The 23326-nt window shown below is 34.7% G+C and overlaps 2 protein-coding genes across 3 annotated transcripts; one reads left to right on the forward strand and one right to left on the reverse strand.

Moving 5' to 3' along the window:
- The first annotated feature begins 1852 nt into the window (after positions 1-1852).
- On the forward strand, positions 1853-17625 carry LOC113495011 (multiple inositol polyphosphate phosphatase 1-like). Its single transcript, XM_026873570.1, has 10 exons — positions 1853-2074; positions 3600-3756; positions 10622-10767; positions 11418-11594; positions 12995-13114; positions 13291-13389; positions 14151-14279; positions 14747-14897; positions 15575-15773; positions 16065-17625. Exons 2-10 carry the CDS (start codon positions 3600-3602, stop codon positions 16309-16311), a joined length of 1425 nt encoding a protein of 474 aa, XP_026729371.1. The 5' UTR covers positions 1853-2074; the 3' UTR covers positions 16312-17625.
- Positions 17626-17952: 327 nt separating this feature from the next.
- On the reverse strand, positions 17953-23056 carry LOC113494687 (DNA-directed RNA polymerase III subunit RPC5). Of its 2 annotated transcripts, XR_003400674.1 has the most exons (9): positions 22869-23056; positions 22543-22761; positions 22170-22329; positions 21947-22059; positions 21606-21746; positions 21074-21245; positions 20539-20741; positions 18202-20255; positions 17953-18141 (listed from the first exon to the last, which is right to left on the reverse strand). XR_003400674.1 is itself a non-coding variant. In XM_026873100.1 (8 exons), the coding sequence occupies exons 1-8, from the start codon at positions 22896-22898 to the stop codon at positions 19818-19820; spliced, it is 1476 nt and encodes a 491-aa protein (XP_026728901.1). In that variant the 5' UTR covers positions 22899-23056; the 3' UTR covers positions 17953-19817. The 2 variants fall into 2 exon arrangements, 1 of the variants encoding a protein (XP_026728901.1); XM_026873100.1 differs by having other exon boundaries at positions 17953-20255.
- Positions 23057-23326: the final 270 nt, after the last annotated feature.

Consider the following 23326-nt stretch of genomic DNA (forward strand, 5'->3'; position numbering starts at 1 on the left):
ACTATTTGATTAGAAGAATTTTTTTTTACTGCAAGATGTTTTTGTTGCCATTGTTAACAGACAATTAAGTTCTGCACTTACAGTGTTCACTCGATATTTAGAAATGTGTTTTTCAAATAGATACATTTTCAGGTACATGTAGAGCATTTTATACCTACCTGCCTAAGTATTATCAAGAGTTTTGCCGCATAGCTAAGAATAAGCGGTTTTTAATGGATTTTCTAAAGTAAAAAATCTTTTTAATATACTACAATACGAGATGTAGTCACTGTTTACTATTTATGTGAAACACATGAACAGAAGTGACATGCAGCCCTGAAACTGGCACAGTAGCACATCACCTAGTTGCCAATATATCTTTTACGACTTTAACGCATGTTATTATTTACCCAAAGGAAACAGACAAACGTACTCAGGGGTACACAGGCAATTAATAACATTCAAAGTTACATTATACAACATTAACTCTACATTTGACTATGGGGGCGTAGATATAGCCCGTATCATTTACCTTTTCCACTTTCCAGTCTAAATATATTTTTTAATTAAACCTTAGCTCTCTAAATATCTATTGTTTGGTTTTCATTTACTTTACAGAGTGTTTGAGGTTGACCCTATCCTAATTCAAAATGTTGAATTTGTTGAAACCGAAAACAAGAGACAGTCATCGATACCACAAAGCAAACAAAAATATTCACCTCATAGTTCTAGTACATATTAGTTCGTATCGATGAAATTATCGGTAATCGGTAAACGTAATAAGTACAATTTTACAATGAGCCGATACAAAGAAATGTTCTCAAGCGTTTATTGTCTCCCTACAATCCAATAACAAGACAAACGGTCGGAAAATAGGGCGTACGGTTTACGTCATTTTCTTACGGTGGTTCTGTTCAATGCAACCGGGATAACTACGGACTTCGGGCAAAATAAATAGGTTTTTTTTATAATAATATTTAGGTTTTAGCTACACCTAAATAATATTATAAAAAAATTCACCACACAGTTCACAGTTTTGTAAGGTAATTACGTTACGCTACTGGCTGAACCCCTATATTGAGAATCGATTATTTTATGGTGCCCCATGGTATTGGTAAGAGTTAGTAAGAGAAGTAGAGTTTATTTTTGTGGAGCTTAATGCGTAGTAATTCTCGTCAAAATATAATAACATTAATTGACACGGTCAATCGGAAAAAAACATCTATCACTGAATCTTGCTATATCGCAAAATACTTTTAAAATTATAGCAAATTTAAAATGGGTATTATGGCTCGTACACTGATGCACTATCAACAAAGTTGGGCCAGCCATACAGTTTATAAGGTCGGAACATAAACCTATAGGTACACGTTGTGATAAATTACCTCACACGCTATTTTCTTAGCCCAGCTATGATGTCATCCATAGTTAAAATGTGCGTGACACAGCTATCGATACCTATATTTAACTTGTTTATGACAATTTTAAACTATCTTTTCATCACCTACTCTTATTATGAAATTAGCAATTCCTGTCATTTATAGCTTCGCAAATATGGTGTCAGAATAATTATTATCAACCCTATAAGAATATGAAAAAATAATTTCCAATATAAAAAATAAACAAAATTTAATAGATTTCTGATAAATCCCAAAGGAAAGTTAGACGTAAAATGTAGAGTCGCTTTCGAAGGCTGGCCAAGTAGGCCAATCTAATTGATGCCTTTACAATGTATAAAAGATTACCTAGCTTTGTTTTAATGTAGGTGCCTACTTAAACTGCATGTTATTGCATACAACCGCATATCCAAGCGAATTGACGCAGCTGTGTAAACAAAAAAAAGTTATTTAGTTCACCTTTTAACTCTAGTCTCTGTTATTGTCTCAGACGTAACTTCATTCTATAGATTCTATGTTTTGAGGTTGTAAGCACACTTCGCGCGGGCCTACAGTTGTGAGAGAAGCGTTGTAGTACCAAGCCCCACGGCCCAAGCCCAGTCAAGTCAGTACCTCCGCCATTGCGCCCGCGGGCCGCCGCGTTTCCCGCGTATTCTACCACAGACAACACATACTATCCCGAATCTTTACGCGCAAAGGTAATTTAACTTTGGAATACCGTTGGTTTTTTAATTTTGTGTTACCTAAATATTTGTGAAGTGCTGTTAGTGTTAACCTGTGTTGCATTATTGTAGGTTTACGCCTATTGTGCTTTTGTTTTTTGTTTGCTTTTGAGTTTCAAATTGTGTTGTTTGCAATAAATTGTTTTTAACAATTGCGGTCCGATATTTGTTACCTCTAAACGAAGTTGGACTACACATTTTAATATCATTATATTAATATTATTAATGTGTTAGCATACCTCTTACCAATTTCAATATTTTCCTTAACCTTACCATAACTATTCCTAATTCGCGACCGGAAATTGTAAAAACCTTCCAATAATTATGTAGTAGGCATCTTCTTTTTGGACAACATCAATTTCGTTACATTCAAAGTTATTTATCTTAAGTACAGCCGCACTGGCTCAGTAACTAGTTTAGCAAGTTTTTTATTACAGAAACGATCGTATCTGTCTTCTTATAACATGCTTAGAAAAGCTGTTGGGTAACAAAAAATATATATAATATAGATTTATAATTTACTGATAAAGTAACTAAGAAATAAATGTACATATGTACATATTCGTCGTGTATATGTATAATTTGTAGTGTTGATTATTAATTAATAAACTGCAGGCAGACACGTGTCAATAATAAAATTATAAAACGTGGAAATTATGCACCTACTTACATAGTTATATTCATAACCGGATTAAATTTAAGTTAGCCTGACTCTAAGCAGGTCCGATAACATAGAAACGAGGAGTGTGCTAATAGTCTAAAATCTGTTACGAGTTAAAAAAAAACGGGAAAACGTTATACCTTACGAGCAGTCTAATTAAAGTACAACTCTTTAAAAAGTTGGTTATGAAAAGAATATTAATGTTGTATCTCAAAACTTTCCAACTAAATTAAGCCATAATATAGCAATCGTCAAGCCATCCTAAACATAAAACTCTAGTTAGTTAGGTAAATTATACAAATAATATGTTATTTTATAATAATTTATAACTAAGTATCTACACAAATAATATTTATGTAAATATACACATGCATAATGCATCTCTACATAATATTTACATTTATCATACGAAGATGAAAATATTCTATTAAAATAATTTTATACAAAGAAAATCTTGAATATATTTCTAAAGTACCTTTAGAGAAAACAGCGCTTTATAACGTAACAAATTAGTTATTAATCAAAAATGAAGTATTTTCTTGGATTAACTACGTACCCTAGTTTTTCTCTTATCTAATCAAAATAACCCCCGTTTCAAATGCTGTAAATTTTATTTTAATATCCCGTGCGGCAATTAATAATTATTTTACCTAGCATTCTGTTAAAAATCAAAAGAAATAATCGAATATATTGTAAGTAGTAAACGTGTTGTAAGTTTTCAAATTGAGATTCTATCTTTAAATAGTTAATTAGCGACAGAGAACATTAATATACAGATTTTGATGCACGCCGTTTAAGAAAAAAAAAAACAAATACCAACAAATCACTCTCCTTTTTTAGATGAGTTGGTTGTATCTTCTCCTGGCGGTTGCCGTTGCGAAGGCACAAGAAACATGTTTGTCCGTACAGGACGACCCGTACCTCCTGTTCGCCACCAAGACCGCTTACATCTTCGCCAACAAGGATATACCGTTCACAAAGGCTCACGAAGTTCCTGGTAAGTACCAAATTTTTTATTCTTAACCGTTTTTACTAACTCCACTTAATCTTAATTTGACCCACTTGCCGGTCTTCGATTAGGATGAAATTTTCAACAGATCTCGATGTGGTCAGTTACTGTTATCACCAAACAACGCAGGAATTTACTATATGCCTATAATTTATACAAAATGAATTAGAATTTTATAATAGGACGTTGTAAATTTCTGTGCAAAATACATAAAATAAGTATGCGTAAAAATCTGTTAAATTAAAGGAAGTTGGAAGGCTGACAAGACTACGTTTTAGCAAATGTTTAGTTTTGTTACAAATATTGTTATTATTTCTTTACGTTTTCACTTATGGTATAATTTTGTATTGTATTATCGTGTGTGTCAGTGCATAAAAATAGATACGAGGTCGGATTATTGTGCATATAACATGTTTTTCTAGATGGCAGATATTTCAAACTAGTCAATTTTTTATATTCGCAAAATGTAGCGGAATAACTAGAAATGTTTTGAGTAAGACTTGACTGAACTTGCTTTTTATGATTTTTTTATAAATGCTGTTGGTCTTCCAAAACAAAATAAATAAATAAAGACTAAGTATTTTAATCTCCACAGAATTGATAATGTCTGTCTTTATCCAAATAATATTACAAATCCATCACAGCACAAGACGCTATTACTACACAATTTTATAAGTAAAGTATCCAACTGCCATGATTTGCAAGTAATTGAGCATTTTACATTATATTCAATCTAAAGCCTCTCTTCCCATTGATATAAATTTTCTATCGCTAGATAATATCATACCGGCTAGCTATATAAAAAAAAAATGTAGAGATAAAACACTTTCGTCTTGTCCACTCCATTTTTCATGTCATATTATCGTTTTTCCTTTAAGTTAAAGTGGTGTTTCGCGTTATCCCCGGTAATGACAATAGGCCAGTTAGGCAGTTAATAATATTGCCCTCCTGACCGAATTTCTACAACGGCGGTCAATTCCAACGACTAGCCAAGTACGCCGAAGATATTTTAGTGCACTGTGTGTACGCTGTGTACGATCAGGTGCATTCTCTGTTTCCTCACACTATGAACAAATTGTCTTTGCAATGCTATTGAATAGAAAAGAGATCACTGTTAACCTTTATTGTCGTAGAGTCGGGCATATATACAAACTGACCTCGTAAATCAAGGGGTTGACCAAGAAAGCAAACGTTCTGCTTAATTTCAGAACTGAAGAACTAATATCTCTTCCAGTTTTTGCCAGTTGCCTGAACCCGGCTTTAACAGTACATTACGTCATTAAAATAGATAACGTCACATATTTTGTAACTCATTTTTACACTGAACTACTTGTACTAGGTAAACATCAAAAGCAATTAAAACATACATTGTATAATCCAATGACGCAACTCGTATCATCCCGTAAAATCTAAAAATAAAGGATTAATTAACAGCTAAGTGGCGTTTTAAGAGCAATTAGTCAGTCTTTATTAGACAAAGCTAGATTGGCTGTTAGAGTTTCCGTTAACTCGGAATCTATTGTGGTATGTTAACAGTAATAATAAACGTTTTGTTGACGTGTGACAATGTTTACTGTTACACAAGAAAATGTGATATAGGAATGTCGTGTTTTGTTCTTGGTGACCAACGAAATTGTTTATACAAACTCAAATTTACACCGGCGCGAGGCGGTTGGGTCGGATGTAAAATTAAAATATGGCACCAAAGGACGCGTTGTTATGTTGTAAAAAAATTATTGCAATAATTAAAGTTTAGTCCTACCATGTGGAGGAAACTTTCGAGTTAATTTGGGGTAAATAATTCTTACAAGTAAACTCTACACTACCCTAAAATTATGAAGCTCTACCATAATACCAACCTGACAACCTACCAACTGACCATTTTATTCCCGCGCATAGTGAAGAATTCCTTTCCAAAAGCACATTTACCCCAATAAATACCAACACAACTTTCATCAACCAAGATTACAACTTGTCAATATTTACGATCCATAATATTTCGTTTCCCGTCACACCACAGGCACGTAGCCGTTTTGATTGAAATACAACCTATCCGCAACAAATCGTATGCGGCCGGACTATCAACTAATTGTACGGAATCAATGTATGGAAGACTGGGAGCGGTGTGGCGTGACTTTGTCGGCCAGCACAAGACCGCGGGGCCACGAACTAGGGTCATCAGATAGACTAAGCATTAGGGAACCTATTTGTAATCGAGAGTCAAGTGCCTGGCAAGGTTTTAGTAGCAATTTCTAGGATATAGCGTTAGAATTTTCAATTGCTTTATTGAACAAATGTCGATAAACCGCTGAGAACTTGGTTGATAGTAATAGTACCCTATCCAAACCAAAGTATGTTTTAACAGAGCTAAGATACATAATGTGCGTCGGCATTTTTTTGCTTTTACAATCGCTGACAATGGTTTAATTTCAGCAAACCCAGCAATTTTATTTCAGGGTAATTTTTAAAACAGATTTGCAGATTTATATGTGAAAATATGCCTTAATTTCAACTCGTTAAGTACAATTTTTGCTTGCCACACGTGATGCGTTATAAGCATATTCATCATCGTATTCACTGCCACAGTATTATGTAAAGTTACAAAAACAAAGTTCATTAACCTGTTACTGGCCATCACAGATAATATCGTGGATTCGTAACTCAGTGATCATTATAAAAATAAAACCATCGCAGCAAAAAGTTTTTATATGGCACTCCATTTTCACACGTTCTGTTTTTAAATTAACTTTTTTGGGTATCGTTTTATATTTTTACGTGTTGCTTAATTAAAACAAGGTTTAATGGATATATTAGGCTATTAAAGATGAAAAGCTTACCTGATATTACCATACATTACATCATTACACCGTGCATTACAAAGTTTAGCAATTACGAAAACATTTCTGGAACATTGGAAGTTAAAATTTGGCGCACCGAATTCATGGAAGGCCTGAACAATGTGGTTCAGTTTTTCCTGTTTGCTAAGACGAATTAACTTGTTTTGTGGTCACTCGTAGGTAAAATCGAAAGATTTCCTTCTTAGGTGACCAACATCTCTTTTTTAACACGACATTTTAAATAGTAGGTTGATTACCATGAAAGCCAAACGCTAAAACACAAACATTAGGGCCTAATACTTTGCTAGATTTAGAGAACTCCATCACTATTCCAGAAAGTTCTAAACAATATAACTCTTCTAGGTTTCATGTTCAAGGTATTCGCTGTTGTGACAGGCGGCAGGCTGTTTGCCAACTATTGTAACCATCAATTTCCATCGCCCGTCTTTCCTAGTCCCAGGAGAGACTTATTGATGCTGACTGTATTGATAGACCATCCAAATGCTTTTGTTTCCAGTTAAATTTCAGATACCCGCCAGTTTACACTATTATAGATTCTGAGCATAGTTTAATGCTGACAATAGAGTATAAGTAATTAACAAGTAGAGTATCTTTTATTATTAGATTGTATAGATTTTAAGCCTGTGTGCAATAGAGTCCTATATTTTTATTTCCTCCCTTCTATGAGAATACTAAATATGATTGTCGTTCTCTTTAGTAATATTTTGAAAACTGATGTCGAAATTTTCCATTTTTTTTTCAAAATGTTTTATTTTTATTATTTGATCACACAGTTATTTATTATAAGTATAGTGAAGTATTCTATTTATGTATTGTAATCCAAGACCTCGACATGTCGGTTCAATCGACTCAATTCGATATAAGACTGTTAACAAATCCCTTAGATCTTAGTTAGTCTGTTGATACTGTCAAAGATATTTAGGGTATTGTGTATGACGCGATGACCTATTTGAACTTTAATATGTATCTAATATTTGGAGACCATCCAATCGACGTCACTACCTTCATTAGTCTGATTCTGATTCATGAGTCTGATGAGCCTCTGATAGTTAACACTGCGTTACCAATTTGTAGAGCCTGCGACACTAACATTGGTGATTCAGGCATCATTATCAAAGTTTTTGAATTGCAGTTTCTAATTTCTTGTACGATGTCTCATCAATTATTTTTATAAACACTTCATCTTAAAAATGAATTTCTTTTGAGAAAATGTCAATTTTCAGTCTAAATTCTTATTCTTAAATATTCCACTTCACATTAAGACAATCTGTCGCAATGTTAAGTGGAACTCACGGTTCTAATCGTGGTTAAGAATAATTTGAGAACTTCAGGCTAGTGATATTCATAAACAACCTACCACAGAGCTTTACGTTTTTAAAATGCGTGTTAGGCTCAATGAAAATAGGATTTTTGTATTATTATTTGCTCCAATTGCAAAATATTATACTGTAATCTTTACCTTAATTCTACTAGAATAGATGTCATACAGCTACAGAATATGACCATTAAAGCTAACAGGCTGGAATAAGGCTGCATCGCCCAGTTTGTCCCACATACGAAGCGGTGTGGGATAACGGCGGGGGTGTTATACGTAATGTGACACACTTGTGCAAGCTATTGTTATCAAGCTATATCAATAGGGCACTATTACATAATATCACCTGGTATAAGCATCGTTCAATTTTCTTTGACCTTATAGCAAGTACTTCAGATATAAAATTGCAGTTGTGGGATGTTATTAGATGTAAAATTAGACAACTTGCAAATTATGCGCTTCTACTAGTGTTCACCTCAATAGACTTTCCAATTTCAAAATCGAGTCACCTTTTGTTTCCGAACGGCCAGTATTTAAAGAGAACAAAGGTAAGACTTTAGAAAGTTCTAGATAATTCTCTCGGTTAGATACTTAAAAGAAAGATCCGAGATAAAATTGTTTAGGAGCTTTTGTTAGGAAAAGATATCTAGATCTTGATAAAGTAAATCGTGTGATCGTAACGAACAATAACCAACTAAGTATTAGAAATGGATGCAATTTAGACTTCGAAGTCATAATGCTTTGTAAGTTCAACGGGTTTTGGTCTTTATTGAGTTGTCAAACGTCACCTTACTGGCTATTGGCACAGAGACACGTTATAGCTTAATACATCCCTTCAATTTCTGAACAAACTTTTAAGTTAATTGGTATAAAGTTGACCAACCTATATACTTGGCTTAATAATCTAAATGAAGTCGAGCAATAGTGGTGAATATCGATCTAATAACGGGGCTCGTTCGATTGACAAATGGTCACTAATAGGTCGATCAATCTTATTTATGAGGGCGACTCCCAATGTACCTATTTGTGAACTTTTATTAAGGGAACATGCATTCGAACTGTATTTATAGACGCCATTAATCGTCGGACACGTCGATCGTAAAAATATGGTCATAAGTATATTATGGAAGTTAAGTAGAGTTGTCGGTAAGTAGTTAGTAATCAGTCTGTTTCATCTCCCTTTTAATTATATGTATGTATTTTTAATTTTCATAATTCCCACTTAATGACAGATAGCTCAAACGGCTTATTAGATGCTTTAGTTTTAGAATAAAATAATTATTATTAATGATCATATTAGGGTATTAGAGTACTTATGCTGTATTCGAAAAAAAATCGACTTAAGATAATTTGTGAGGAACTTATTCCATCAAAAAGTATGTAGAATACAATAATAAAATCTTAATTGATTCCTGAACGGCTGTAACGTAAAACATTTTTAACCTAAAAGAAATCGCATTGCATAAAATGCTATTCCAGAAGTCCTCTATACCTTATTCATACGCTAAGTCCGAATACCAAGTAAAATCGGTTGTGTGCACGAAATGTCAGATGCTACACCGGACGTATTGATGTAATACATCGTATAAAAATAGACAGCCCTGTAGTAATGCACGGGTATTAACTAATTATTACGAAATTGTAACAGACCATGGTGTAGTCTGTTGTTGGCATTTTGCCGCCATGACTTTAGTATCTGCCATGGCAATAACAATGATACTCGCTCCAAACGCATCTGTTTACCTAGTTTTCGGCTATTCTAGGGAATTATTTGTCAGTAGGTTTGGTTATCTACTGCTCGTTTCTCGGGATTGACTGATTAGCTTCTTAAGAATTATCAACCATAGGTTTTAGTTTCCTTTAGGCCTAAAGAAAACTCAATTTCAAGCAAGACGTCTTTTCAATTTACCAAGTTTTACTACAGTATCTAGCGTCAAAAATAAAATAAAATACTGAAAAACAAAATATTTAAACTGGTGCAAGAAGTATCACTACTCAAATACAAGCTTGTTTTCTAAAGTTCTCATGTACTAGTTCAAATTAACACTTATACGATAAAAAAGAGCACTCATAGAAGCTTTTGTATCGTCAGGTAACTAACCGAAGTGTCAATGCTACCAGTTTATCGAACATCGAACTATTCCTACCGTACAATAATTACAATATTTGCGTAAAGTAATATATATTCATACATTACTCATTGGTTGTATGTTGAAATTACATCTCATAAACAATGTACGTGTTTATGAATCTGACAAATGCGAAACTTTGGAATGAGCGTAATGAAATGAAGTTAATACAATTTACATGGGATAACGTGTCTGATAGTATGACGGTTTGATTGAAGACCTAAAGCGAATGTTCCTACCAAATTACTAAAAAATATTTCGAATGCTGAATTTATATTGACGTTTATGGTGAAGCCCACTGGCAGCTCCAAAAACGGAGGGTGGAACTATGTTTCAAAATATCCAGAATTTTACTTTACACTTAGTGAGGTTATCAATCAATGATCTAGCTTTATCTAAACACAAGGTATATTAACTTTGTCCACCATTTTAATGGCTTACGATTAATAAAGAACGAGTCGATGACGAGCCAAACGGATGAAATAAAATGTTCAGAGCGAATAAATTAGTTAATGGTTAATTGCTTAAATAAAAATATCAATTGTTTCCAGGTTGCCAACCCATCGCATTCTGGCTTCTCAACCGGCATGGATCACACAACCCTGAAGCAGACGAAATATCTGAACTCCAGAAGCTTGGTGACTTGAAAGCCAACATTCTCACAAACTATAAAAACAACAACTTTAGGAACACTAATGTAAGTATTTACATTTACTTCTTCATGTCTTCTTAGGGTAGTAACAACATTTTAAAACTTTTCCATAATATGGCTCATACCTCAAGAAGGACATAAATACGAACATTAATTCCACATAATATTTTCATGACATCAGAACTGTAATATAATCGGTAAATATTTCCAAAATAAATAGGATTGATGTAATTAAACGCGCTCGTCCCACAAAATAAACAGCTATCGTACATGTCCAAATTGTTTGATTTCGCCGTCCGAATGTTTACTCGCCTTACATTCGATATGTCTATAAGGTGTGGAAGTTGTGGGACGTACCCAAACTTGCTCTCGGTATATTCCGTTGTATGTCAACTGGTTCTTTTTATTTGCCGATAGTGCTAGGCAGATTTCTGACTCTTCTACTAATTATAAAGTTGTCTGTATAAAATGAAAAGAGTTCTTGCTCAAACGAAAGCTAAAATCTAGATTTCTTGAAAATCTTATTTCTTTAGTAAGTATATTATTACTATAGTCTTTTCTTATCTTAAAGTAATTTTAGACAAAGTCAATAACACTTTAAGGCTGAATCCCAAATTTGGGTGAGTAAAGATCGATTTATCGGATGCGCGATTCGACAAAAACTTAAATGAAAACTACAAATATCTTGTTTTTAGCAACGCATCTGTTCATCGGATCTCAGTATCTTGGAAAGCTGGATGTGGAACAACCGGGTGAACCAGACCTTCGCGGGAGACCTCACAGTGGATGGCTACATGACGACGCAGCAGCTAGCACAGTCGTGGAAGCAAAAGTTTCCTGGTCTTCTTACTTCAAATCAACATAACTATTTAGTAAGTCTATAGGCCCAGGCGGATATTACTGCTTATATGGCGACTGGAGCTCGGGCGGATAATACTGCATAAGATTGAATCCTTTGCCAACAAGTAGCTCACAGCAACTTTAACAAAAATATAAAGAAGTAAAGTAGAAAGGGTTATTGAGTGCAGTGGTTAGAAATTGGAAATTGTATTCTTTGCTAAAATAACGCAACGGGAACAGAAAATACCTTGGTAAAATGTGGTCCACGTTCTTTTATATTCTTAGAGAAACTACATAAACACTCAAAATTGGCTATCGTCGTGTAAATTTTACGAACAGTCATTAATATTAAATTAATGCATCTCAGCTCCTTGAAATTGTTAACATTTGGAGCGAAGAATATTGTCCGATTGTCGTTCGTCTTATGAAAGTCAATAGGCGATTGTTTCGACAAATACCACTCGGATATAACTAGGTCTAGTAGGTCTCATTGGTGATTCCAAGGACAGGATAATACAATAAATATTAATACGGTATTATCTAACAAGTGTTGGTATAGATATAATGTTTTCTACACATGTCACGTACAAACGTTGGATACAAATATTTGAATATACTTTAGGTATCGAACCTTGATAGTTAAGTTACTCTTGAACTATTTTATTATTTAGCTTTTATTCTTCTACGGGACTCCATTTGAAAATATAAATCAAAAAGAAATAGGACTTGGAATTGCACACTTTTCCACTACATACACTACACGCATTCACACAGTATACTTTTTCCTCCAATACTAAAGGCCATGACTGAATTTCATACATTTCATAATAATTAAAACAATTCCAATAACTCGGTCCGTCATATTTTTCGCTCGACCTTTAAGTTTCAAGAAGTTGCTTTAAAATTCCAGTCCCATTACATATTCAGTCATCGTGACTCATACTTGATCGTGTGACGTAACTGGACTCGTTTCCACATAATTTATAGCCATGATATTACATGTTTAAAACAAAACATTATTAGAAATGAGTACGTAAATGTCCTACCATCCATCTTTGCGTCCTGTTTAGAGACCGCCCCCCCCCCCGTGTGTGCCCCATGTGCATTAAATTTCAAACTGCCCGTAATTGTTTGGCTTTTCTCATTTACTTATAGGTCAAACAACACTTTATACTTAATTGATTTTGGCTTAGTAGACTTAGTTCTAATGTGCTATTAATGATATGAATTCATATAACCTTGCATTGTTCGCCTTATTTCAATTGCAGGTACGGACAAATTTTGCTTTTTAATTTCATACCTCGTTCCTCTAAGCTCTAGCTAGTCTATTTGATATCCCTTTTAATAAATTTCAATTAATACCCAAATATCATATTATTATACGAGGATGGAGAATTTTGGATTTCCAACTAAACATAATAAATGTTTGCAGTTCAAGTTCGTGAACGATCAACGCTCAAGCAATACTTTCAAGGCTTTCACGGAAGGTCTGTTTGGAGACCAGGCGGAAGGCTTAGACATACCTAAGGAACATGATGAAAAACTGTTGGAGGTAAGTACTATTATATACTGCTTTGGGACCGACTGATTCAACTATTCAGTGTTTAAAAGTCGGAAATACGTTGAAGTGTTCAAGATACTAAGAAAATCTTTCAAAACTACTGTATTAATATATTTATTGTTTTACTTCACTTTACTTTTTTCCTAAACTGTTTGAATTTTCTTCAGCCGTACAAATACTGCCCAGCATGGTCGAAGGAGGTTGGCGACAACAACGAGTCATTATCGCAGCGAAATATCTTTGAATCCAAGATGGAATATAAAGAGGTGAGTCCTAAAAATAAGCTTCGTCCTCACAGGTTTTAGATTAAAAAGGTTTATTTAAAATCCAGTTTTCTGTTTATCTTTAGGAGTACAGTTTGTAGAGGCAAAGCGTATTATCCGCCAGATTTTGTTTACTCCAAAGCACCTGAAGTAAACATTTAATTTCATTAGCATGATCATCATCATCATTTTTAGACATTTTTGAATCATTACATCATGCAAATTCAATAGCACCTTTGTATCCTTGAACTAGGTAGTAGGTACTCATTCGGATAACAAAGGAACTTATGCTTAGATTAAGTTTGCTAATTGTTAAAACCTTGATAAGTTCCCATACAATTAGAAAATCCTTCACAAGCACATGACCGTGAAACCTGTTAATTTTGGCGAAAAATACTTAAATTTGACAACTTTGCCTAAGTACCTCTAAAATAAAGGATCAATTAAGATAATGTTGATCTTGATTAATAATTAATTAATTGGCCGTATTCCATGATGCCTCTGAATATTCGTTATTCCATCTTCTTTTTCTGACAAGTCGCCATTTTTTGTTTTCATGCCCGACATATATGAACCCTGGAGCAATCGTACCCTTGTGTATTTCTTTCCAGTAAATAGCTTTTATTGACTATATTGCTCTACAAGTAAATCGAAGTAAATTTACATAATGGTTATTATGTAAATTTATCTTTTTATACTGATTCCAATATTATGTAGTTTCTTTTTAAGGAAACTTCCTATAAATCATATACAATATTTCCCAGATGATCAGCAACATCTCGCTGCGGCTGGGCTTCAACTACGACATCCAGAAAGAGATCATCCAGCGCATGTACCAGATGTGCCGCTACAACAAGGCCTGGGACGTCGTCAAGATATCGCCTTGGTGCGCTGTGAGTCATATAACCTTATCAATTCATTTTCTTCAATCCACTTGACTAAGCGCTCTTCTTAAATTCTGGAAGACATTTAAAGTATCATTCATTTTGGAGTAGCATTCTTCCAAAATTCTGTTTTTTTTTTACTTGCTTGGAGAAAAGTAACGGAAAGCGACACAGAGTCAAGGACATTGCACGGATAGCCGAGTGGTTGAGGGAACCACGCTAAATCCACTGAAAGCGACGTATCGCAGGTTCGATCCCCGCGTTGGACAAACATTTGTGTGATCCGCGAATGCTTGTCCTGAGTTTGGGTGTCTTCGTTCATATGACTTGAATGTTTGAGAAACAAGGATTACACTTCTTAAGGCGGGAGTTGTTTAAAAATAATAAAATCCATGATCGTTATTGGGGCAGTGTCTCTTGAAGTCGTTAAAATCAGAATAAGTACTCTACGCTATAGTAAACAATTTGTTTTCTAGGCTTTTACTCGCGAAGACTTGAAGCGTCTGGAATACGCGGAAGATTTAGAAATGTACTACAAGTACGGATATGGCTCTTCTCTGAACAAAGACCTCGGATGCACTCTCGTCAAGGATATGATGACTTTTTTCGAGAAACATGCTGCCAGTGGTAAGCAGAATACAATCAATATCAATTTTCCATATGTCCTTTGGTTCTGCCTAGAGTTTGCCAAAGTTATGTTAAACTCTTATCAGTTGAATCAGAAATATGATTAGCAGCAAGTAGCATTTTGCAAAATATGCAGCTTTTTCGAGCAATTTTCAATACTTTGCATAATATTATAATTTATGCTATTTTTCGTAAGGTTACCTACCTTGACAAATGAGGGTCTTGGTCAAGTGTCCATTTCATAATTACCCAGAGCTGCACTTAATTAAACCAATTATGAATGACCTTGAATGACACCATCCGTTAAATAATGTTACCCAAACAGGAACTAGTTTTATATTGCCTTTTAAAATTAAATTGATTACTCGTACAATGCGTGTAGCTCTATCAAAGACTTGCCTGTTTATTAATGTCGAAAATGGAATTCCACTCAACAAACACCCAAAGCGTAGCGAGCTGTGCGAGTGTCTTTTATGTCGCTCTCTCTTTATTTTTCTTGCTTAATTATTTTAGAAATGATCATAAAAAAGTTCAACTGCGTTGTTAACAGCAACGCGTTGCTCTTCACTTTTAATCTATTTTGACCTCCCAAAAATCTAGAAACAAAGTATAGCAATGTAATGTACAATCTTCTAGCAGTTTTCCTAGAATTAACGGTATTCGTGTCATAACTCCAGACGAGCCGCAACAGCCTCGCGTTAAGATCCAGTTCTCTGAAGCTAACCTCCTGCTGCTGGCGCTGACCGCGCTGGGCGCGCACCGGGACGCGGCGCCGCTCACCGGCGACAACTACCACACGGCCACCGGACAGAGCAGGAAGTGGGCCACGTCCACCATGACCCCGTTTAATGCTAACTTTGCTGGGGTGCTGTATAAGTAAGTTCTTATTCTTTTTTCAAGTTTCGTCTATTATTATAGCGACGTTAAAAACCGGCAAGATCGGTCCCTGGCAACCCTCGGAAGGCTAGTTAAATTGTGAGTCCCGGCTGTTATTCCTACACCTTTGACAGTCGTTACAAGTAGTCAGAAGAGAGACTGGCTACTTTCTGTGACGTCTACTATTGTCTTCTGAAGTCCCGACGGCCCAGAAATCACGTTTAACTTCTTAAAATGTCTACCTGGCTACCTACCAACAACAAGTCTACTAAATTGCGTCAATCTTTCCAGATGTACCCAGAACGGAAACTTCCAAGTCAACGAGCAGTACCAAGTGTTGTTCCTAGAGAACGAAAGACCAATGCGCCTCGAAGGCTGCAGGGTCGGGCTCTGCGACCTCTCCCTAGTCAAAAACAAACTAGGAGAAATCACGAAGAACTGTGACCTCAACTTCTGCAATTCCGCCAACAGGTTAAACAGCTACACTTTAATATTTGTTGCCATTTCCTTCTTTTTAAGTGCTGTGATCAGGATATAAGGCTTTTGATACAAAAGCTTGCATTTAGACGTAACCAAAGGTGTAATTTGTTACATAAAAACAGTTTTCAATAAGGGATTTGAAGTTTTTGTCGCTTGAGTATTTTTAGAACATTGATTAATTTTTATCTTTGGGGTAAGTTAAATTATCTTCGACGTTTTGAATAACAATTGTAGAGCGACATCGACTTTAATTCTTAATTGTTCATAGTTCAATAGTTACACATTATAGTTACTTACATTTTGTAATAGACATTGGAACTTACGCATATTTTTCCGTTTGTGCACAGTTGCCAAGTCACGTCATTAATATTTCTTGTTGTTTTCCTGTTAAACTTATAAAGCTATGTAATCCAGTGTAGCATTTAGCTTAGAGGCAGATACTTTAAATAAACTGTAGAGTATTTTATCTATCAAGTTAGGAGCATATGAGAGGTGATAGCCTCTTATGCGGTATCCATGTACAGTTAAGTCTAGTTTCCACATCTGCAATAGAGGTGCTAACGGGCCCATGTTAGTAAATCAAGAAATTACGTATGTAAAATATCCTGGACACAAATCACTGTTTACACTAATGAATTTTATTTTAGGCATACCACCTAATTTTTATGTTATTTTGACGTTATTTAAGAACTTGAAATCACTTACTAGGAAAGTAGAAGTACCTATTTTTTTCAATTTCGTTTTAGACTGTACTTCAGCACTAGTCCTTGATCTGTTTGTATATTATGTATCCATAAATCATGTTTCAGGTGGATCTTTTGCAGTTTTAAAATCTTTAATCAATAGCCATAATATACAATTTGATGTTTTTTATATGTCACTTTGTGTCGAATAATGTACACTTATGTACACGTATACTATTACCGTAATTCAAAGTATTGATACTGGTGAGTGGAATAAAAAGATTTTTAAATTCATTTCCATAAAGATACGTTGAAAGTTTTCACATAGTCTAGTTCTAGTTCCTGCTTTTATTATACCATATATCACTATTTAGTGTTTGGTAATGTTGCCAATTTATCTTTAAATGAATTCCATAACGTCTTGTTATCCACCTTTTATAAGAATTACGGTACATATATTTATAACTAAGTAGTTATTACATATTTATGAGAATATGATCAAGAATCTAATATTTACTGCTTGAATCTCTTTAGTACTTACAGATATAATAATATGTATAAGCACAAAGTATTTACAGTTGTTGATATAACGCTTAATGTTGATGTTTGTCTCTTTGAGAATATAATTGTTGTTGTAACTCGCACCAAATAGAACTATGTAATAGTTGAAATAAAATGTTTTATGTAGATTTTACTTGTATTATTTATCCTATTGAAATAATTTGTTTTTCTTCTTTGTTCCTCTTTATAGTCACGGGATCACTTCATGTGAAGAGACCCGGTCCTTTTTAGAGGCTTGCACGGGGACACAGGTCCAACATGTAGAGGCCTTGTTGAGAATTTTAATCTAATATGTGATGGGGTATCTACTAGGGATCATTCATCTCCGCTCTATGGGAGAACGGACATGAAGAATCCAATTCTTCTTTGTTTATTATTATCCTGTTTAATAATCACGATTGTTGAGCATCAGAAGGTGCAATAACTTCAAAGGACTCGGTAATAAAACAACGAAATAAATAAACGGTTGTTTTTTTCGCTTACAAAAAATTAACAACTTACTTAACGATAAATCACAAATTGCCATTACACAATTTACATTATGATAGCATACTGTTATACATACATACTACATTTATATACAATTGCAAATACATAATTGTTTACATAGTCTATTCGTTTAGGTATTAAGTCACACAAATAAGCTTTGAAAACAAACTATATTTCAAAGCGCGTTAACAATATGGTAAGGACTTTCAGAGGACTTCTTGATGTCAATTACTTACGCTTTCAGTGATTTGGAGACTCTAGGCTAGAAATATCTAGTCATTTATGTATGTAAGTCTTCTGAACTTTAAACCAACTAAACGTTGTATAAAATTTTAATGTTATTTTCATACACAGAATTTTTATAAGCTACAATTCAATTAATCAATTAATCAATAATCATTGTAAGTAATTGTAGTGATATACTTAAACAAATAGACTTGTAAAGTAGCTTATTAAAGCTTGTTATTTGACATTTAATAGGAAACTCCGCTTTTTTATTTCTAGCCTAGTATAATTAACAATAGTCTAGCTAGTAGAAACTAAATTTAACAAAAATCCAATTGTTGTGTGGAAACTGAGCATGAGATTCGACGTAATGAGCCGAAAATGTTACAGAAACTTCACTGGTTGCTTATTTTTAGATCAATTTTAATGCACAAATAATCCCATGCTTATATTGATGCAATTCACTCTGATATATGAGAATAAGTCACGTGATTCGTCTACATACATGTACTCAACGGTATAGTTATCTCTTACTAAAATCATTTCAGTGATTTAAGTCAACAATGTAATGTTTTATGAGGAATTTGTGTTATTGCTACTCTTCAATCATAGTTAACTAGGTTATGAATTGACAGTGTAGTCAGACTATCATTATTATAAAAAAATAAGTTGTTACATTATCTAGTTTTACATATGGCTGGCAGTGTAATGTATGACTTGTATGGAACTTTCGTGTTGTTATGTTACATTTAGATGTAGAAAAATAACATTCAACTTTTCATTGATTTTCATAAAAAGATATTGGGCTAAAATTGAGAATATTACCATAATTCCACCAGAACATAACATCACATCACAGTTATTTAGCTTTATGAAGCTGCTAAGCAGCCACAAAAATATGATATAGCTGCAAGCATACTTATTATACAATCACTTCAGCATAATTCGTAACATTTTAAATCTTATCTCGCTGCGCTAAGGTTGACTTTCTTAAGTCTTCCAAATCAGTAACCCTCAAGAATAGTAACTTTGTTACTGGATTACAAGCCAATGTCATGTTATTAACAATTATTTAGTCTTTACGCTCATTTAATGACATACACAGTGAACTACAACTCCATGATGTATAAATACAATTATACATCCTTTTAATAAATATTTGCAAAACGATAATGTTAAAATTAATTCATTAAAGATTTAACAATTGCATTAAAAAACGAAAACTTATTAAAGATTAACACTCTTCAAGAAAATTGAAGAATAACTAGTTTCACTAAACAACTTAACATTCTTACTAATGCAAAGTCTGTCCTTTAGAAAATAATCCTATTACAACATTTCATGTTATTTGTTGGAAGAACAAATGTAAGTGTAGTTGTAAAAAGTGTGTGATTATATATTTTCCTATGAATGTACTTTACAGAGTTTAACTAAGTCATTTTAACGATTGCCGTTTTAAATCACTATCGTAAATAGTTTTATCAAAAGTAAAAAAGTTTAATTGGTTTATCATTGATCCACAATGAAGGCTCACAGTTCACTTACGATCACTAAGCACTGGTGGGCGGCACTATTCTACAATTTGATAACCTAGCTATGGCGGTGATCACGTGGCGTCCTGGGCACTGCTTGAGCTAATATTTCTAGTCCTTTTCCCACTACCAGAGGCTGATTTATTCTTATGCCTCTTTCGATCACTGTCTTCTTCACTAACACTGTTATTCCGGGGTTTGGGGCTCATCATGGTGTCTGATGAGACAGAATCCCTCTGAGATTTCTTCCTTTGCCTTTTGGGTATGTTTTCGCCGATCATCATTTCGTTGAAAAGTCTTTGTCGAGCTTCCCAATTGAGGTTTTGTCGCTGAATGACGTCAGGGTACTTGGCCTCGAAGGCAACGTCGGGCGGCAGGATGAGCTCCCAACCTGTGTTCGGGTTGAACTTGGCGACTGACCGGATAATGTCTAGAACAAGTTCGGGTGGGAGGCGGACAGCTGCGGCTACCTTTCGCCGGTCAATGTACGGGTGTTGTGTGAAGAGATACAGCTGAAAAAATATATTTTTTACATAGTTGAGAGTTGAAGGCAATAAAGTAGTTTTCATAATTAATTAACTTTCTATTAATAATGTTTAAGAATAAACTTGATTTGCAACATAACAAAACTGTATGATTAAAGAATATAAGTCTGCTCATTCCTATCGGGTTATATGAGATACAAGCAAGTAAAATTAAGATTTGGACCTAGGTTTAAATATGTATAGTTATGTGGTTTAAATATGGTATGTTAAAATTTGTTTTGAAATAAGCAACATTGTAAGTAATACTGACGACGTGGTCCCTAGCGGCGCAGAGCAGCCGCTGCGGCACGGGCAGCGCGCGACGCGTGGTGAAGTAGTCCGGCGAGCGCGCCGCCCACAGCCCGCGCACGCACACGCCCGCGCCGCCCAGCGCCGTCAGCAGCCGCGCCGCGCCCGCCGCGCCCGCCCCGCTCGCCACGCGCGACCGCAGCTCCGAGAACGTCATCAGCTTAGCTGGAAATAAATACACTACTGTTGAGGACGGAGAAAGGCAACTCACCTAGGTATTTTATCTGATGAATAAATGTATGTCAAAGTTGTCAACACCACATGTCCTTGGTTATTAATTAGTCAGTAAGGCAATTATATCTTTTACATTATCTATGAAACATAGTATCAATTACTATTCAAGTGCTTATAATCTTTTGTACCATAACGAAGTAATTGCAAATGGAAATACTATCAAAAACTGCTAATCGTTTGCTTAATTCGGTCGGCGAAATTGGCCTTCAAATGTCAATCGTCAATATTTCAATAAAATGAACAAAAATCATAAGATATCTCACCATTGATAAGTATCTCCTTGATCTGGTCGTGCAGCTGTTCTGGCTGCGTGGGCGCGGCGCCGGCCTCGTCCTTGGGCGCGGCGGGCACGAGCGCGCGCACGTACTCCCGCGCGCCCACCAGCAGCGCGGACCCACTCGACGCAGTCGCACTGAACAACTTCATGCGCTCCAACTAATAAAAGTGTATGATGAATTAAATTATAATATGAAATGTAAGATCGATATAGCCTGTCAGTGATACTATAACTTCCAGTCACGCGTCACGCTTTAGACAGAATAACAGGGATATTACGTGATATTACTACTATGGCCGTGAAACGTCAGAGCGAAATACATGGCATCTATTATGCACATAAGAAAAGATATTTTTATTACATCACCACTTCATTACTGCAAGTTTTAATGTAGTATTATGAGAGATTTTTAAGGTTCTATATTGTATAGGTTATAGACCTTTAAAAAATTTAAGCAGATTTTTTCTGCAGTACACTGACACCCACATTATATAATATACTATAGTATTTGCACTTACCTCAGCATGATCAGTTTCACTTGACTTCCATAGAGCATCATACCAGCTTTCTTCATTTACCTTCTGTGACATTGTCTCAAAAGACTTTTCTCTTGCTTTTTTAGACACTTCTGTTTCTTGACGTGCAAACTTTACTGTCACCTGCAATTGGAGATTGTAAGACACCTTGTAATTCTCAAATACTGGCTGGATATGAATGTGAAATGACTTTATTTAAGGGATAAATTTTATTCATTCAATATAATAACTTAAGTATTAAAAGAGACTACAATAGGGCATTACACAAAATTATATTATATTGAAATAATTTTCTATTTTTTTAAAACAAATTAATTAATTACCTGCTGCGCTTCAGCTTCCTTCTCTTCCTCATCGGAATCTGAATTATTCTTGTCTTTCTGATGTTTATCTTGCTTATCATAGTAAGAATAGGAAGGCCTCATTTGGATAACACCTGAGAGTCAGATTATGGTACAATTATAATTCCATATTAAAGCTGTTTCACCTTAAACATTTATGAAAAAACATACAAACATATTATTACTATAGATATAAATAACATACCTTGTATAGGTGTACAATGCAGTTCTTTATCTTGCAGTATAGCCACAGCATAATGCTCGGTCTCGGTACAAGGAGTACTGCTTTCATACACTATCTTATCCATAACACCATGCTTAAAATACTGAGACTTATCTCTTTCCTTGATATGCCATGATGATTCCTGAGTCAAATAGTTAGTATGTCAATATAATTAAAAATTTCAAATATGATGAGACCAAGTCAGTGCTTAATCATTCATGAAAATCTTGCAGTAATTAACCATTTGCTGTTTTCTATTATTCACTTAATGAACTTGTTATGATTCTTTTTTAATTTAAAACAAGTATTTAAAAAAGTAAAGTTAGTGCATTGAAATAATAAATATTGATTTTACCTGCTGTCCGTCGGTGTTAATAGCAATTTGCTCGCCTTTAGAGGTGCAATACCGATCGCTGTACGTGTCTAGACCAACTTCCAGCCGAACCATCTTGTTCCTTGGCTTTATAGCAGCATTCACTACTTTTACATCTTTCCAGTCCCTATTGGCTGGTCTCACTGGGTATTGATACACATACAGGTGCTTTGCTAACGACTGAGACAGGAAAACCGGTATCTGCAACAATTAATCATCAGAAATAAATTTAAAATTCCTTTTAACCACATAACAACATAACCTAATGAAGTACCACGTTGTTAGTTACTAGAAACATGCATTTTTACCTCTTGGACTACGGGATCTTCTTCTTCCATTGTGCGTTAACTAATTTCTGCTAAACAAACTATAACATGGCCGGAATTACTACCAAAAATTTATAAAAATTACACCGCAAAGCCACAGTGACAGAACAAATCCACCATTTTTGACAGATGTATAAGTGAATAGTGTTGAGCTTAGAAACTAGTGACTAGCAAAGTCGTAACGTTACTATTACTAATATCTTCAAATGTATTCTAAATAGACTATAAAGGGGAAATCAATTCAGATATTAACTCCCTAAAATTCTATCAAGCATCAATTGAGTCTTTTCAAGATTTTCCTTCACTTCATTCCCTGCGTTTATACCTTGCACAGCCTCACACGGTCCTGTAAACTCCGTGAAGGCGTAAAGGTATTATTAATAATGTCTATTATTCTACGAAGTAAGAGGATGACCTTTAAAAAGAATGTTGCTGCTGCA

This window comes from Trichoplusia ni, chromosome 6 (genome assembly GCF_003590095.1).
Source record: "Trichoplusia ni isolate ovarian cell line Hi5 chromosome 6, tn1, whole genome shotgun sequence".
Lineage (NCBI taxonomy): Eukaryota > Metazoa > Arthropoda > Insecta > Lepidoptera > Noctuidae > Trichoplusia > Trichoplusia ni.

Bases quoted from the DNA above. Each gene is read 5' to 3' on its own strand.
- LOC113495011 (XM_026873570.1), top strand. From the start codon at position 3,600: ATGAGTTGGTTGTATCTTCTCCTGGCGGTTGCCGTTGCGAAGGCACAA. The intron at 3,757-10,621 runs GTAAGTACCAAA...AATTGTTTCCAG, and splicing joins AAAGGCTCACGAAGTTCCTG to GTTGCCAACCCATCGCATTC. The intron at 11,595-12,994 runs GTAAGTCTATAG...AAATGTTTGCAG, and splicing joins CAAATCAACATAACTATTTA to TTCAAGTTCGTGAACGATCA.
- LOC113494687 (XM_026873100.1), bottom strand. From the start codon at position 22,898: ATGGAAGAAGAAGATCCCGTAGTCCAAGAG. The intron at 20,742-21,073 runs GTGAGATATCTT...ATTTATTTCCAG, and splicing joins CAAGGAGATACTTATCAATG to CTAAGCTGATGACGTTCTCG. The intron at 20,256-20,538 runs GTCAGTATTACT...ATATTTTTTCAG, and splicing joins GCGCCGCTAGGGACCACGTC to CTGTATCTCTTCACACAACA.